At 60.1% G+C, this 15,462-nt stretch overlaps 1 protein-coding gene across 1 annotated transcript in view; it reads left to right on the top strand.

Annotated features, from left to right (window-relative positions):
• The window catches only part of NOL4L (nucleolar protein 4 like), a 61,211-nt gene that overhangs the window by 33,032 nt on the left and 12,717 nt on the right, over positions 1–15,462 (top strand). The window contains exon 5 of the mRNA XM_086474658.1: positions 10,549–10,690. Within this exon, the coding sequence (XP_086330784.1) occupies positions 10,549–10,690 (142 nt within the window). The remainder of the gene's footprint in view (positions 1–10,548; positions 10,691–15,462) is intronic.

The following is a 15,462-nucleotide window of genomic DNA, read 5'->3' as shown; positions in this document are numbered from 1 at the left end:
GACTTTGATCAAGTCACACAAATGGCTGTTTCTTAATTGCCTTCTCCCTTTAAAAAGGGGATAATACCTTAGAGAGACTTCTGAGGTCTCGCTCGCTAATAAAGCTCTTCAAGAGCTTGGATGGCAACTACTTTGAGAGCGCAAACTATTATTAATGATTTCCGTTATTATAGAAGATGAAGCTGTGTGGTTCAGCTTTTTAACCTTGAATCGTGTACTTGCTTTTGTTTCCGCTGCTGTTAAACCTGCGCAGGCAGGCCTGCACCTTGCCTGGTTGCACAGACTCCCAGGACCCACGTGGTGAGCCTTGTGCACGCGAAGTGGGTGTGTGTGCCTCTGAGGAGTCGGGTTTACTGGCAAAGGCGGATTCTGAAACACGCGGTATGGCTTGAGAATGGCCAAAAATGGGCTTAGTGGTGGTTCTGTTCACGTTGACTTGATTCTGATTTGGGTGGCCAAGAGATAAGCTGTGAGGGTCATCCTCAGCGTGGAACGCAATGCAGACGTTCCCGCCGATGCTGTGGCTTCAGGCTTTGGCAAGAAAGGTTAGGGGATATTTGACCACCATTTCCCCGTCCCTTCAAACCCCATTCCCTGTACTCCAGAGGAAGGCAAATTCCACCCACAGAAACAAATCCTCTCCCGCTCCTTTACTCGGCAGTGACTGGTGTACCCCGCGAAGTAGGGAGCTGTATTTCCTTTCCATCTCTTGGTCTTGGCTCCTGGGAAAAAAAAAAAAAAAAAAGCCCTTTTCTTCATGCAGATGCCAGGTGCTTACAACTGCTACTTTTGCAGAAGGAGCAACCAAGATGCAGTGGGAATACAGCCCTCAGCCGCCAGCAAATCAGGTCTATAATAAAGTTTCCCAAATCTTTACTCTCCTTTTTTTCCTGACTCTGCTCTGGATGGCAGATAAGTCAAAATACGTTGTTGATAAAAGCTGCATATCCCCCTCGTGCCACCCGACTGGGGCCCTCCTTCGGCAGCTCTCCTGCAGCGCAGCCCCTCTTGCCCCCCTTTCCTTGCTGGCCTCATCCCTGAGAGATTCACATTTCAATGCTCATTACCCAGTGGGGTTTGATGGTCACGGAGGACCCAGTGCAGGAGGTCCCATTTGTTATTTAACCTACTTTTCAGAGGCACAAGAACATCAAGTGACTCGCACAAGGTCGCCTATGAGTCAGTGACTCCTCTGGCATGATGGCCGGATCCTGCAGTCCCCGGCTCTCACCACTAGATCACGGCGCCCGCACTCCTCAACAACACAACTATTCAATTAAGCTCCTACAGTGCCGTAAATGTAGTTTATTCCTGGGTTTGACAGCAGCCCCGGTATTCTTGCGGAGCCTTGCCTTAGGAAATGATGACAGATGAGGTCAGGGCATCGTTAGCGATGCCCTTGGAAGCGTCGCTGCCTGGTACGCAGGCGGGCTGGGCAGGGCAGGGCTCCTCTCGGGACCTGCAGCTCAGGCTCTGCTGGCATCCGAGGGGACCCTGTCCCGGCAAGCACAGCGTGGCAGGGACCCCCGGGTTTCCTGCGTGGGCAGGTCTGTGTCCGTGGGAAGGGGCTTGCAGGGACGAGAAGTAATGAACATACTGTGAGGAGAGAGGGAAAGGAGCAACTTATAAATAATATATTTGATGTGTATTTTTATATGTAATGTAATAACAGTAGTACTGGTTTATTATGGTGTGGGGTTTTTTAACGTGTAATCCCGTAAGGCACTTACCCCTGTTCCTGACAACTTGGTAAATTGTTATTACCAATTCTGTATCTAATTGCCAGTTATTTCCCCCTAGATAATTCGAATCAAAAAAAAAAACCCCGCTCGAAAGGAGCTTGGTGTGCCGTTTCCCAAAGCCTCCCGAGCTGTTTCTGGAGGCAGCCCCTCTTCTGCCAGCGAGCCCCACTTCTGCCAGCCTCGTGACCCCGAGCGCTGGCACAAACAATTGCATTTCTGTCGGGCTCATGACCCCACTTGTAGCGGCGGTGACCCCCCTTGGGGTCAGGACCCCTCCCCTGCACGGGGAACAGCCCCTGCCCAGCAGCTCTTGCTGAGTTGCTGTTCCTCCCTCGCTGCCTGTGTGGACGCGGCTGTTCGGTGCTAAGTTTGCCGATGTGAAATTTAGGTTAATCCATTTCCAAAGTGGATTAACCTAACCCACACAAAGGCACTTAGTATAAAATAAGAGCGTCCACATGGTGAGGAAGCACAGAATAGTGACTGTGCTTCAAACTCGCGCCCTGGCGGGTTTGTGTCCCCCGCGAGCTCTGCCACCCGAGGGGCAGGCGCCTCGCTCCCAGGGGGTTGTGCTCTCCTAAATGGCTTTGAGCCAGGCTAGCTCGGAGCCGAAGGCAGCGCAAGGAGTGAACAAAGCCCAGCTATGGGAAGGGGTTAAAAGCTCACTCCACTGAGGTCCACGGCAAGTCTCCCGTTCACCTTAAATGGTCAGGATTTTATTTTAGCTTCAGGGAGGAGCAGCAGCCATTGAGCTGGAAGTGAGCGCAGAGTAGGCCCCCATGGCTGGGGGCTCTGGGGGCTCGCAGCCCGCTGCCCTCCCGGCTGGCCGCTTCCTCTGGGAGCATGGGAGGCTCCTGGGGCTTCACTCTCGCCCTTCAGCCTCTGGCTCCGTAGATCAGCCTGGAGGAGATGGAAACACAGTACCGAGCAATACCCATTTCCATCTCCGGCCTCGGATCTTCGCGAGCCGCCCCTCCGCCCTTGCACGCGTTCCCTGGCAGTGAAGTGGTTAACGCTGGAGTAGAAAACATCATAATTGGACATCCGCACTAACAAGCCATAAACACGAATGTGGCGGTTCCCATCCTCGGCTCTGGCACCAGCCTACCGCAGGCTCCGCCGCCGAATCCGTTACACTTGGTTTGTTTCGTAAAAATTTCCTTCATAACCATGAAACAGCGAGAGACAAGAGAAGGGCTGGGGAGAGGGATGCCGAGGGGCTGGCACCCATCACTGCGATCCCCAACCGGGCGGGAGGTCACCGACCCACCGCCCTCAGGGCCCTGCCTGGGAGTGGGTACAGCCCTGGGGGATGCCGGGGCACCACGCGCTGCCCGCCGGGTGCGGGGTCACAGCATCCCCAGCCCTCCCAGGGACCTGGTGGCACGGTGCCCGGCACAGGGCTGGGCTGGGGGTTACGGCCGAGCTCGGGGGGCAGCCTCGCTGTCAAGGAGGTGCCCTGAAGGACTGCTGGTTTGACAACAGCCGAGGTCCAGCGTTCGGGGGTGGCTGCAGCATTGAGCGATGCTGCCGCTGGCAGAGTCGGGTCCTCTTCTGCTCCCACGGCGCGATGGGGAGAATCCTCTGAAACAAAAGGATTCAGCCGAGGAGGCAGCGCGGGGCCTGGGCACCGCTGCACCCGCCGAGCGCAGGGGAAGGGGGGCTGCGGGGCCCCCACCCCGCTCCCCGGGCACTCACTGCCGGGGTCCCGTAACTGGCACCCCGCGGCACGGCCAGACCCCAGCGCTGCCGGGGCCGGAGCTCCCGGAGCCGGGCTGAACAGGGCGTCCCCGGGAGGGATGCGGGTCACCGGACCAGGCCGTGCCGGTGGCAGCCCCCCTCTCCTCGCCGGTGCTGTGGCGAGCCGAGGGTCCCCGCATGGCTTGCAGCCAACCCCCCCCCCCCCCGGCCGTGCCGAGCGGAGGATGCCCGGGCGGGTTGCAGCACTCCCCCGCCCGTGCCGTACCGATCCGTGCCGTGCCGTGCCGTACCGATCCGTACCGAGCCGTGCCGCCGGCCGTGCATTCTCCCGGCTCTCCAGCAGGCGCCCGGCCCTGGACATTGTCTCTTCCTCCCCGGAGGAAGGGCCCTCCCCGGCTCTCCACAATGTGCTCTTCCAGGCGCGGCTCCCCGCGCCCCCCGCCGCGCCCGGCCCGGTGCGCCCGCCCCCCGCGGCCCCGCTCCCCTTCCCCCGCCGCCTCCGCCCCCTCCGCCCGCCCGCGGACGGGCCCCGCTCGCCCCCCTCTGCCTCCCCGGCTCTCCCCCCCCCCCCCTCCCCTCCCATACCCCCCCCCCCCCCCCGGGAGCCGGGAGTGACGCGCTCCGCAGCGCCGGCCCCTCTCCCCGGGCAGCAGCTGGTTGTCAGCCTCTCCGGAGCGCCGCCAGCCCGGGCCCCCTCCCTCCGTCCCTCCGTCCCTCCGCCCCGCGCTCCCAGCCGCGCCGCCGGGCTGGCGCAGGCCGGCAGGCCCCAGGCTCCGCTCCAGGTAGGCGCCCACCCGCGGGGCTCCGGTACCGGCACCGGGGGCGGGAGAGGGGACACACACATACACACACCCCGGGGACGGCGGTGGGGGGTGGGGGGATGCGCGGGGGCTCCACGCGGCCGCGGCGCTGCGGGGAGGGGATGGGGGGGGGGGGGGGGGAGCATTGGCGGGCGGGGCGGGGCGGGGCGGGGGGGGGGGGGGGGGGCGGCCGCGGGGGCCCGGCCCCAACTCCGGGGGGAGCGGCCGCGCCGCCCCGCTGCCCCGGGAAGTTGCGGGTCGGCTGGCCGGCGGCGGCGGGGGAGGGGGGGCTGGGGGGGGGGTGGTGGGGGTGTGTTGGCGCGTCCTTCCCCGCTCCCGGCGCGGCTCCCCCTTCCCCGGAAGAGCACAAAAGCGCCGAAGAAAGTGGGAGGAGGCGGCGGCGGGAGCGCTCCGGCCCCATCAATTCCCGGGCACCGGCTCCGCGCCGCCATCGCCGCGCCGCCCGCCCCGTCCCCGTCCCCGGGTGGGGATTGTGCTGGAAATAGCCGCCTCCCTGGAGGTAAAGCCCTACTTACGTGTCAATCCCCGCCGCACGCTGAGCCCCGTGCGCCAGCCCCGGCTCCGGGCAGGTCTCCATCGCGGGTGTATTTATGTACCTACGGGGTTTGTGGGGGGTGGGGGGATGTGGGACGGGGGCACGGGGACGCTCGGCCGGTTCCCGGCACCTCGCTGCTGCGGGAAGGCACGCGTGGGAACGGCGTCCCACCGGGGGGAAACGCTGCGTCCCGTTGCCGCCGGGGGCGGGGGGGACCCCCGGCCGCTCAGCCCGCAGTGCTGCTCCGCTCGGCCCCTTCCTCCTAAACCCGCTCCCCCTCCCTAACAACAACCCTGACACCCGCTTCCCGGTGCCGGTGGGAGAGCAAAGCGCCCTTTCACACCGCGTGGGTTATGGCTATCGAGGCACCGTCCCCGCCTCGCGTGGAAAAGCAAACGCCTGCCCGGCTGGCAGCGAGTTCAGGGCCTGGGGAGGGGGTGCGGGGCCGCCTGGGTCCGTGTCCCGTCTCTGTGTGTCCACCCCCCCCCCCCCCGCCCCGCGCCCCGTTCAGCACCTCCCCGTTGAACAGCAGGAGTGCGGGGGGGGGCAGCGGCTGCGGGAAGGGGCTGCGGGGCCGCCCTCCCCCCCCCCCCCCCCCCCCCCCCCCGCCCAGAGTCCCTCCGCTTTGGGGCGGTGGGAACACTCCTGGGGGGTGGGGGTGGGGGTGTGTTCCCAGAAGAAGAGCTCTTAGAGAAGGGGGAGGGGGGGAGGAGGTGATGAACCTCCCTTCCTCTTCCATTTGCCGTTCGCCTTTTAAATTAACTCTTTTGCCCGTATTTGGGAACTAACATACACTCGGTTTTGCCTCGTCCCGTAGAAATCAGCAGAAATTGCAGTAAATAAGGACGTAAGTGACCTGACAAAGAGCGCTGGGGATGTTCTGTTTGGTGTGTGAATTGCACACACGAGTAGGCAGCGCAGTCACAGCTCACAGCCAGCGTACGCCCGTGTGCTGGAAGGCTTCTCGGGCTCTTTGAAGCAATGACCACCACAGTATTTGTGGCTGCAGTATCAATCTTTGACCTGGAGTGTTTTATCTTCCATTAGTAAGCCTTTCTCTGCACTGAACTGGTTAAGTTAGGGTCAAATCTGGTTCAATACCTTCTTGGCATGCTCAGAGGGCCGGGTTTAAACAGTGGCTGAGACGGAGATGAGGCTGCCTTCCTGAGAGCTCGTCCCCGAGCGCCGTGCTGCTGGCCCGGGTAACGGTGGAGGCTGCTCTGCCCCGGCCAGGTTTGGCAGGTCTGGGGGCTGCCTGTGCCGGGCAGGTTGCGGCTGGCACGGCGGTGGAGCAGCTCCGGGGGCTGGTGGTCACGCGTTGCCTTTTGTTGACTCTAAAAACACGGCGGCTCTGGTGGGAAGCTGAGCGTGGCTGCGCGCTGGGGAGGCTGCACGGCGTAGAGCCTCGGTTCCTGCTCCGCGGAAGGAAATCCCGTCGGGATGGGAGGCTGTGGCGTGAAAGGACACGTTTTAAAATAAAAGGACTCCAAGAGAGAAAATAAACCATCCTGAGACTTGGAGCCTGGAATATTAAGCGTGAGGCACAGCATGTAAATGACTGGAGAGAGACTTGCAAGGCAGTCCCCGAGAAACTGAGCCTGGCTGTAAAATAAGCAGGTTACCGATAGCCTTGCATTTATTTACGAGATACGGTTGTAAGAGTAGCTTCCCCTGCTGCCCTTCTCCAGCTGGCGCTATGGGAGGTTGCTCTCCGTGAAGGCAAACTGGTGAAGAAACACTGTCTAGCAATCAAAGCCTTGCTGTCCAGAGGTCCTGGTTGTGTTTCTGGGTCTGCCAGCACCTCGCTGTGTTCCTGGACCGGCCAGGGCGGCTGTCAGTACGCGGGGTTTCCAGCTCTGTAATAGGAAGGCTACTTTTTTAACTCGGGAGGGAAGTTGAGAGGCTCAGCGGACGCGTGCACATGCAGTGCTCCAAGATTGGTGAATGGAAAGTGGGACAGAAGCGCGGAGTGTGACTCCTGCACATGCGAGTGCCTGCCTTTGCCGGCTAGAAAATATTGGCCGCGAGTGTCTGCAGAGCAGCTGTGAATGTTGGACTGTAGATAAGGAGAGGAGCAAGGATGTTGTTTTCCAAACCCTGTGCGGTGCCGGGAGCCCTGCTCCGATGGTTGGGTGTGGCCTGTGAATGCACCAGCAGGATCCGACTTCCCCTGGCAGAAGAGGAGCTGCACGCACGTTGCCTGACCCTTGATCGCTCAATCCCTTGAACGTTGGAAACAAAGCGATGGGACTTTACTGCGGGGTGAGGAGATCTCTCCAGAGAGCTGGGAAAGGCAGGAAGGAGGAGGGCAGCAGTGCTGGGGTTCGGGGTTTGCTCTGGGCTGGCTGGTTGGGGCAGCCCCTGGGCCACGAGTGGTGTGGAACTGGGGAAAAGGCGGCCGGTCCTGAGACAGGCGCTGGTAATGGATTGCGTTCTGTTTTCTAATGAAAGTTTCATTTGAAGTTTGTTTACAGGAAAGAAGAAATTAGCAGAGAGAATTCTCCTGAGAACCCAGAGAGGAAAAAGAATGAGCTGCCTGACTTGCAAGCCAAAAGAGGGTGGAAGGGTAGATTAGATTTACCGTATTGCTCCGAGTCGTAGCTGTTGTTGCTGTTGAGAAACGCTTCCTTGTTTGGCTGGATGGTGGAGCGCGCTTTGGGGCTCAGCCTTCAGCCAGGTTCTTGGCATCCAGGGGGAATTCAGGGCTGCCCACCCAGCTAGAAATTTTGATCCCGCTCTGGTATCCCGTGCTTTGATGCTGGGCCATGTGCTGTGCTGCTGTCCCTCTGCTCCAGCCGACTGAAATGGGGCTGCTCCGGGGCTGTGGCTGGGCAGCCTGTGCTCCAGGCGTTGCTGCTGGGGCCTCCCGTCCCTGGGATTGTCCCTGGTGTGAGGGGGACAGTGCCAGCACTTGTCAGTGGCACTGACGAGGAGGTCACAATGCTCAGCCTTTGGCCTCCGAGGGGTGTCCTGAGGAGGGAGCTTGCTGGTGGCCTCTGGTGTCCCAGCGAGCAGCGAGGGATGCAGCCGAGGGGCAGCGGAGGATGCCAGAGCCACAGTGACAGGAATGGCCAGAGCCACGCTTGAGGTCGGGGCCTTTCTCCTGCTTTAGGGAAGAGGCACAAAGGTGTGAGGAGCTCCCGGGGCACCGCGGCGTGGGCAGAGCTGCGGGGGCTGCCCAAGGCCGCAGATGCTGTCCCAGAGGTTCCCACCGCCGGCTGTGGCCGTTCCCCGCTGCTGTGAAGGGTTCACCCGGCGCCTGCCCGGCCGGCTTTGCGTTCCCTTGGGGTGGGCTGTGCTGCAGGAGCTGCGTGCGCTGCTGGGAAGTTTGTCCTCTCGTGTTTTGGCCAGGGATATTAGTGCTGGAGAGCAGAAAACTCTGGCTGGAAAGCAGGGGATGACACTGGGGATGTGGGGACGGGGCCGCAGCGTCCCACAGCAGCAGCCTGCTCTTTCTGCTGGTGGCTGGATCCTGCACTGGTGAATGTCTGGTGGCCTTGTTTGACTTGAGTAATTTATAGCTTATCAGCTTCTGGTTTGATACCCGGAGTATTTCTAATAATAGGCGAATGTTATTGCACCTCGGGAGAGTTGTACACATCCGTGAAGCACTCCCATAGCGTGTGCCTGGGAGGCACCCTTCTGTCACCGCTTTCCCACCGCGCGTGCCGCCTCCCGGCTTGCCGTGTGGGTGCCGAGGCTGGGTGTCCTCTGCGGCGGAGCCCCGCAGGCACTGTGCCGGAGCCGGGCGCTTTCCGAAAACATCGTGGATCGCTCCCAGGGCTCCTCCTCCTCACCAGGCAGGTGAGGGACTGTGGGCAGCCAGGACCTTGGCATTTGCGTTTGTCTCTTAAGCTCTGACAGTAATCTTGGGTAAGCCTCGTGAGGAAGGCCAGATATTAGGGTGGCTGCCTCCCTGCGAACGCTTACAATAAAGAGACTATTTATAGTTTGCAACAGGGAGACCTTTGCAGTTCTGCTCCTGTACGTACAAGATGGAGTTTCTGGAGTGGCAGGATTGCTTCGTGGCTGGCGTGGCAGCGGCGCTGTGCTGAGCCGGGGGACGCCGTGCCTCCCCCCTGCCTCTCCTGCTCTGCTCGCCTCGGGCATGGGGGGAGCTGCTCGGGGCACCTGACTGGCAGCGCAGGCGGGTCTGGGGGTCAGGGTGTCCCCGTTCCGTGGGCAGGCGTGCGTGGGGCTGCTGAGCCCGGTCTGTCCGTCCGTCCGTTGGTGCGTGAGGGGTTTCACAAGCCGTAAATTCCAGGAAACTCCCCGGGAGGCACATGGAGGGAGCGGGCTGGGGGCGGTGCGAGCCCTGAGCCAGCAGATGTGTCTGCAGGGACGAGGATCCAAGAGGAAAAGCACAAACCTGTCTTTAAAGACATTTGTTTGTTCACAATAAAAACTGTCAGCCAGCGGCAGCCAGACAGGGCAGTTTTTATGAGAGGCAGACGTAGGCTGGAGGGGCGCTTGCCAATTGCTTCTTACACGGAAAGGGAGCGGGGTTTCTATTTTATCTCAGGACCAGGGGGAGGGAAAAAAGAAACCAAGAGCAGAGAGTTTACAAGCCTTTGAAATGTTTCAATCAAAGGAAAGCGCAGTTGAAAGCGGTTCTGGAAACATTTTCGGTGTTCCCCTGCACCCCAGGGCTCTGGATGCGGTCCCTGCCCATTGCTTTGGGAGGGGAGCGGGGAGAGGAAGGCAGATAAAGGGATCACCAGCAGGACCGTGTTCATACGGGAACACGTATCTGCTTCCTCCCAAGCTGTGTGTTTGGAGGGTTCAGCCTGGGGAGGTCCCGCAGCCCCTCCTCTCATTCAGGATCTCAGTGCTGCCTTTATGATGATGGTTTTGAAATCCTGTGGCTGACCTTTCCGGCGCTGGAAGTGATCCAAGGGCTGTGTCTTGAAGTACTGTAAAGGTTAGTGAGAAGGGAGAGAGAGGGAGAGAGAAAATGTCCTTTCAGCTGCAGGAGTGGGAGAGAGGAATGTCATCTATGCTGTTGGGGAGCAGGCAGCTGGCCGGGCTCCCCAGCCTGAGCTGGGGTGTCTTTGCCTTGCTGGGGACCTCGCTCCCCCGGCCACTTCCCAAGGTGTGTGTTGTCATTTCTGGTCAGGGTGCAGAGGCAATATCCCTTCGGAGAGGGCTGGAGGAGCAGTCCCTCGGGGCTGGGCTCCAGGAGCCTCCTCTGCAGCACCAAGCAGTGCAGGTCTAGGGGGATCAGTGCTGCTACCCAGATCTGCCCCACCGGCCGCTCCCTGCCGGCGCCAGTCCTCTGGTGATTGCTGTTGCAGCAGATGGTTTGGTCTCAAAAAAAGTCTGAGATGTTTTACGGAGCCTTTTTGATGGAGTTGCACCCATCCTCGGCTCCCACACGCCGCGGCCTCGCCAGGAACACACTGGGGTGGATGGAGATTAAAGGGTAAACTCCAGGGCTCAGCCATCCGCTCCTACAGGATGCGAGCTCTTTCTAATTGTCCTCAATTAGAGACAGTGCCATTGCTCAGGCACGTCTTCAGGCAGGAAGCAGAGCCCGGCCGTCCCCGCTGGGGCAGCCACCTAGCCCGGCGGAGGGAAGGGCTGCTCGCCGTGGCCTTGGGGAGCGCCGAGGGGCCAGCAAGCCTTCTGGGGGGGCCGGAGCTGCCCACCGAGTTGTTTTTAGGAAGGAGTTGGGTGAGGAGATGTTAGAGCCAGAGCAAGGAGGAAAGGAAGGAGCTCAGCGAGTTAACCCTCTCCTGCTTGCCTCCAGGATGAGACGTCGGTGAGCAGCGAGGACTTTGATATGAACGACTCCACATGGATCTCAGCTGACCAGCACCTGAACTCCAGCCTGAGCCCCAGCCAGGACGAGAGCATGCGCAGCCCGCAGAACCTGCACGGCCACGAGGACGGTGAGTGCCGCGGCGGGCGGGAAGCGCTCTGCGCCTCTGCCACAGGATGTTTTTGTGACTTATTAAACATTAACCAGTCCTTTCTGATCAGGTGTCCCACCCGCAGGATGGATTTCATATCAGCACAGGCTTCGAAGCAGTGCTGACTCCCAGTCCTTCCCATTTAGCTTCTGGGTTCCTGCTCAGCCAGAGCCCTCTCCAGCTTGGAGCTGATGGTCCTTGTGTGGGAAACTTGGCTCCCAGCTCCTCCAGAAAGAGGCCACCAAATCCTCTCCTGAGGCATCGGGTTGTGGTTCCCCAGGTGTGACGAGGAGAGCCCCGTTAGTCCCAAACCACAGGCTGCCGCAGGAAGGGTGCCAAGGCTTCGCAACACAGGTTGCAGCTTTCCATGCTTGGAAAGCTGCGCCTTAGGCAGCGTCTTGGGTCTCGCCGGCAAGAAATGTGTAATCTGCAACAGCCGACAGTGATGGGAGTGCGCGGTGGACGTGGGTGTCTCCTCACTCAGGGCAGGCGGTTGGAAGGGGCTGAAGGTGGCCCACATGGGCCGGGCGGGAGGAAGTGTTTGGTGCGGAGAGGCGGTGTGTTACTTCGGTGAAACATGCTGGTCTAAAATGAGAGAGCAAGTAAATAAATGGTAGAAGTACAAGTTCGGGTCAGAGTTCGTCTCCGTGATGCTTGGAAGGATTTGGTGGTTGGACTGTTACCGGCTTTTGCTCAAGAGGTTGAATCCCTCATTGTCCCCAGCCTGGCTGCTGCTGGGACAGTGAGAAGGGAGCGGAGGAGTTGAGGGACAACCCGGGCTGGGTCGGTGCTGCTTTAAGAAAGGGGACTGGAAAACCTCCCTGGAGGAAAAAAAAAGCTTTTCTGCTGGCAGGTCTCCCTGGGGTGGCTTTTAGCTGCCTGTGTGGCCAGCGGCAGGGACAGCAGGGACAGCAGGGACAACAGGGACGCTGCTCTCATCAGTCCAGCGTGTTGTGGCACTTCAGTTTCTATTGCAAATCTGCAGTTTAGAGAAACTGCTGGTTTTGACTCAGTAGCACCAGCCCCGGAGCCAGGCAGCCTTGGTGCGGATGTGAAACCTGCCTGCGCTGCACCACGTCCCCGTCCCGCCAGCGGTACTTCTGCTTGTACCGGCCCGGCAGCGGGGCTGCGCCCCTGGCAGGAGGAGGCTGTTCGGAGGGAGCGCAGCTGCTCACGTCGGAAGCGTTCGGCTCTTCGGGACCAGGCTGCAACCTCCGCCCCGAGCGAGCGCTGCCTCTCATGCCCGTGGCCTGGCCGGCTCGCTCTGTATCCCTGCACTTTGCCATTCTCCCATTGGGCCATTTTGGGCTTGTGGCTTATCCCTCACCCTGAATTCCCAAGTCTCAGCTGCGATCTAGAACGACACGGTTTTGATCCCTTTGCTGAACACTGTTATTCAACAGGACAGTAATTTAATAAGGGACTCGCATATGTAGGCAAATCAAGATATTCTCACTAAAGCTAAATCCTCTCTCTCTCTCTCTGCCCTCTTAGGAAATGCTTCCAATTTTTCATGCCCTGTGGTTTTTCTTCAGAAGCAGGTGTCCTCTTTAGGGCCCTTCTTGGCTCCTTTAATTTCTTTTGTAAGGTTCTGTGGTGACAATAAAGCACAAACAGTCCCTTCCTTTTTGTGAGGAGTGCAAGTGTCGCAGGCTGTCCCCGGGGTCGGCAGAAGGCTAAGCCAGGTAGACTTCAGCAGATCAGAAGTGATGGAGTCAGAGAAGAGTAAGCAGGCCGAGCCCAGGGTTGCTTCTCCATTGAGAAGCAGCCAGGGACTGGGACTTCCATCAGGCTGTCATACTTCAGGGGGTGTTTTATGGGACTGAAAAGAGGTTTTGTCACTGTGGTGGATGTCTGCGTGCTGTGTTGGAGCTCTAAAATACAGGGTAATGCTGCTGGGGTGAAAGGCCTCGTGTCAGTCCCTCTGCCAAACCAACGCTCCCACCGAGGACTGAAGCATGCACGAGGCTGAAAAAGGAAGGACGGAGCGACCCAGGAGGGCAGAGGAGAGGAGCACGGAGCAGAGAAGGAGCACGGCGTGAGAGGAAAGGCAAATTACTGGCACGGAGAAGGGAATGTGCGTGAATCAAAGTGTTGAGCACTCTTCAGTCTCCTCTCGACCCGTGAAAGCTCTTTTATTTTGTAAGCAAATGTGTTTTACTGGGTTCACACTGGCTTGCTAAGGCTGTGCACATGCAAGACTTTCCCAAGGAAATCATCTAAATGTGAGTACCCAGCCCGTGCGAGCAGCACGTTCCTTGGAGCCCAGCTGGCCACGGTGCCCCGCGCAGAGTGCCCGCGCCAGGGCAGCCCAAGGGCTCTGGGCGAAGCACTCCATGCCAAAAGTGGGTGTTTATCCACCTCTCCTGCGCTCCGCTGTCCACCATGCCCCGCAGCAGCCCCACACAGCCCCAGCCCTCCCCATCGGCTGTGGGAGATGCAGCCGGTGCCGCAGCGAGCCCCGTGCTTCCCCTGCGGCCGGGCCGAGCTCAGCTCCGCGCAGCCCGGCGCTGCGGAGGGGTCTGGTCGCACACCGCGTCCTTCGGTCGGGAGCTTGTCCAGGACTCGGTGCTCTCCTCCTTCTGGAAATCCTTTTGAGTTACCGACTTGCTCCCGCCTGCTGCTGTTGAACGGGTGGGATGCTTGGAGTGTATCTTCTGTGAAAGGCTTCCTAAAGTATAAAGTTTTAATGAAGAGTCGCCTGGTAGGAGAGCAGTATCGTCTGACACGCTTGTTAAAAAAAGTCTGGTTTAAAGTACCGAAGCACCAACTCCAGGTCTTTCAGAGGTCTGGGAGGAGCCACTGCTCTCCTATGGCATATGAGCAAAGCGGTATGAAATCCAGAGGGGTGGGAGAGCGGGGAACTGTCGTCCCATGCTTTGATACACAGGTATCTGCTAAATCTTCAGAGAGCTAAAAAGCCGCTAGGACAAAAGCCAACACCTTCTTTTGTCTCCGTGCCCAGAAACCTTGGCCCAGTATAGCCGCGCTGCAACCAGCGTCAGCCCTCAGAACAGCAGGGAGAACAAATTAGACCTAATGACTTTGGTGGGTAAGGGACAGAGAAGGCACCGTTGGGAGAGCGTCGGCAGCAGAGCCGGGGTTCCCGCTGGGTTGGCGGGCGCACAGCGGGATGCAGGACACACCGGCCAGCTCTGAGCAGCGATGCCGATGTGCACACACTCGCTCCTTCCATTTTCCTTTGTTACTCGTCCTGCGGGCCCCAGCACGGAAAACGTGAAGCTCCCTGCAACATCCCTTCCCCGTCGGATGTTGCTCACAGCGTACGTGCCCGCAGGAAGCCGGCGGCTACCCAAAGCGACAGCAAGATCAACACGAGCTCTTTGCTGCTGCAGCGGAGCTATTGTGCAGGACATCCTGGAGGGACTCGTCTGTGGGAGCCAGCACGCGTTCAGAGCAAAGTGACCCTGAACGCCACACCGTCTTGCTGTCCCCTGTGCCCATCACCGTCCCTGAAGGCGTCCCATGCCCGCTCCCAGCTGAGAGCAGGTCCCGGTGCCTGGCCTGGTCTTGCCACAGCAGTTTCAGCTGGAGCCTGTCCATCTTCTGAGCCTGTCCATCTTCTGAGCCTGTCCGTCTTCTGAGCCTGTCTGTGCCCACCGGTGAGCGCAGCATTACAAAACCTCCCGGTTTGGTCCTGCTAAAGCCGGGGTCAGAACTAGATGATCTCCAGAGGTCCCTTCCAACCCCAACCATTCTGTGATTCTTTGGTGCGTGGGGCTGAGCGGGGTATCCCACCACGGGGATGCTGTGACCTGCTGGTGAGTGCAGTGCTCTTGAAAAGAACACAGGAGGCAGACCCCCAAAACCCTCGTGTATGTGACGTGGCAAAGCGCTTGGGCTAGTGTAGAAGACACCTCTGTCTTGCCCGTCCTTACAGGATACGTCTTACCTCGTCCCTGGCCACACATCACCCAGGAGCAGCACTCAGCCCATGGGCAGGGGTTGCTGCTCCTCATCCCATCCTGCCCGATCCTTCTGAAGAGCAGGGAAAGCTCCTGGGTGTGAGATCTGCTTTCCCTGCATGGGGAGCAAGGGGTCGCTTCATGGCACCGTGCTGGGACAGATCCCCTCCCAGCTGAGGTCCCTGTGTGCAGTCCTCACTTGACTGGCAGCGTCCCTGCTGAGCCCGTTCTGCCTGGAGCAGCAGTGGCTAATCCAGACCTTGGAGAAAGGACTTTCTTAACCTACTTAGCTGTGAAGGCACGCACTCCTTGGGGGCATCCCTCGAGGCAGCTGGCTGGGAAGGCTCCTGGGTGTTGGGGACATCCCTCAGGAGTGCTCCAAGGAGGGACCTCAAGGACATGCAGGCCAGCGTTGTTTCAGGATGCCGTCCTGGGGGCAGGTGGGGCACGTCGCTCCTCTGGACATGCTGCCCTGGGGCCGGCAGGGACAGCACGGAGCCATCCCCAGCGCAGCGGTCTCACTTCTGGTATGGCACGCGTCCCGCAGCTCCGGGTCACACCGCTGTTGTTTGGCGAGACGCCCACGGTGTGCCGCACCCCACCAGGTTCCCCGAACCACCGACGTAGCAGAGCGCTTTCTGGGGAGGAGAGCAGCCCTCTTGCCAAGTGCAGACCGGCAGCCAGGCCCGTGCCTGCGCAGCCAGCTCAGCTCCTGCCTGCAGGACCCCACGCACCAACCTCACGCCAGGCTCCATCCCCAGGGCGGCCGTGACGCCCCGCTCCACACCTGCACCTCCCCGACAGCTGGTACCCGACCGTGGGGCG

This window comes from Leptosomus discolor, chromosome 17 (genome assembly GCF_034619465.1).
Source record: "Leptosomus discolor isolate bLepDis1 chromosome 17, bLepDis1.hap2, whole genome shotgun sequence".
Taxonomy (NCBI): Eukaryota; Metazoa; Chordata; class Aves; order Leptosomiformes; family Leptosomidae; genus Leptosomus; species Leptosomus discolor.
This window is presented reverse-complemented; position numbering and strand designations above follow the sequence as displayed.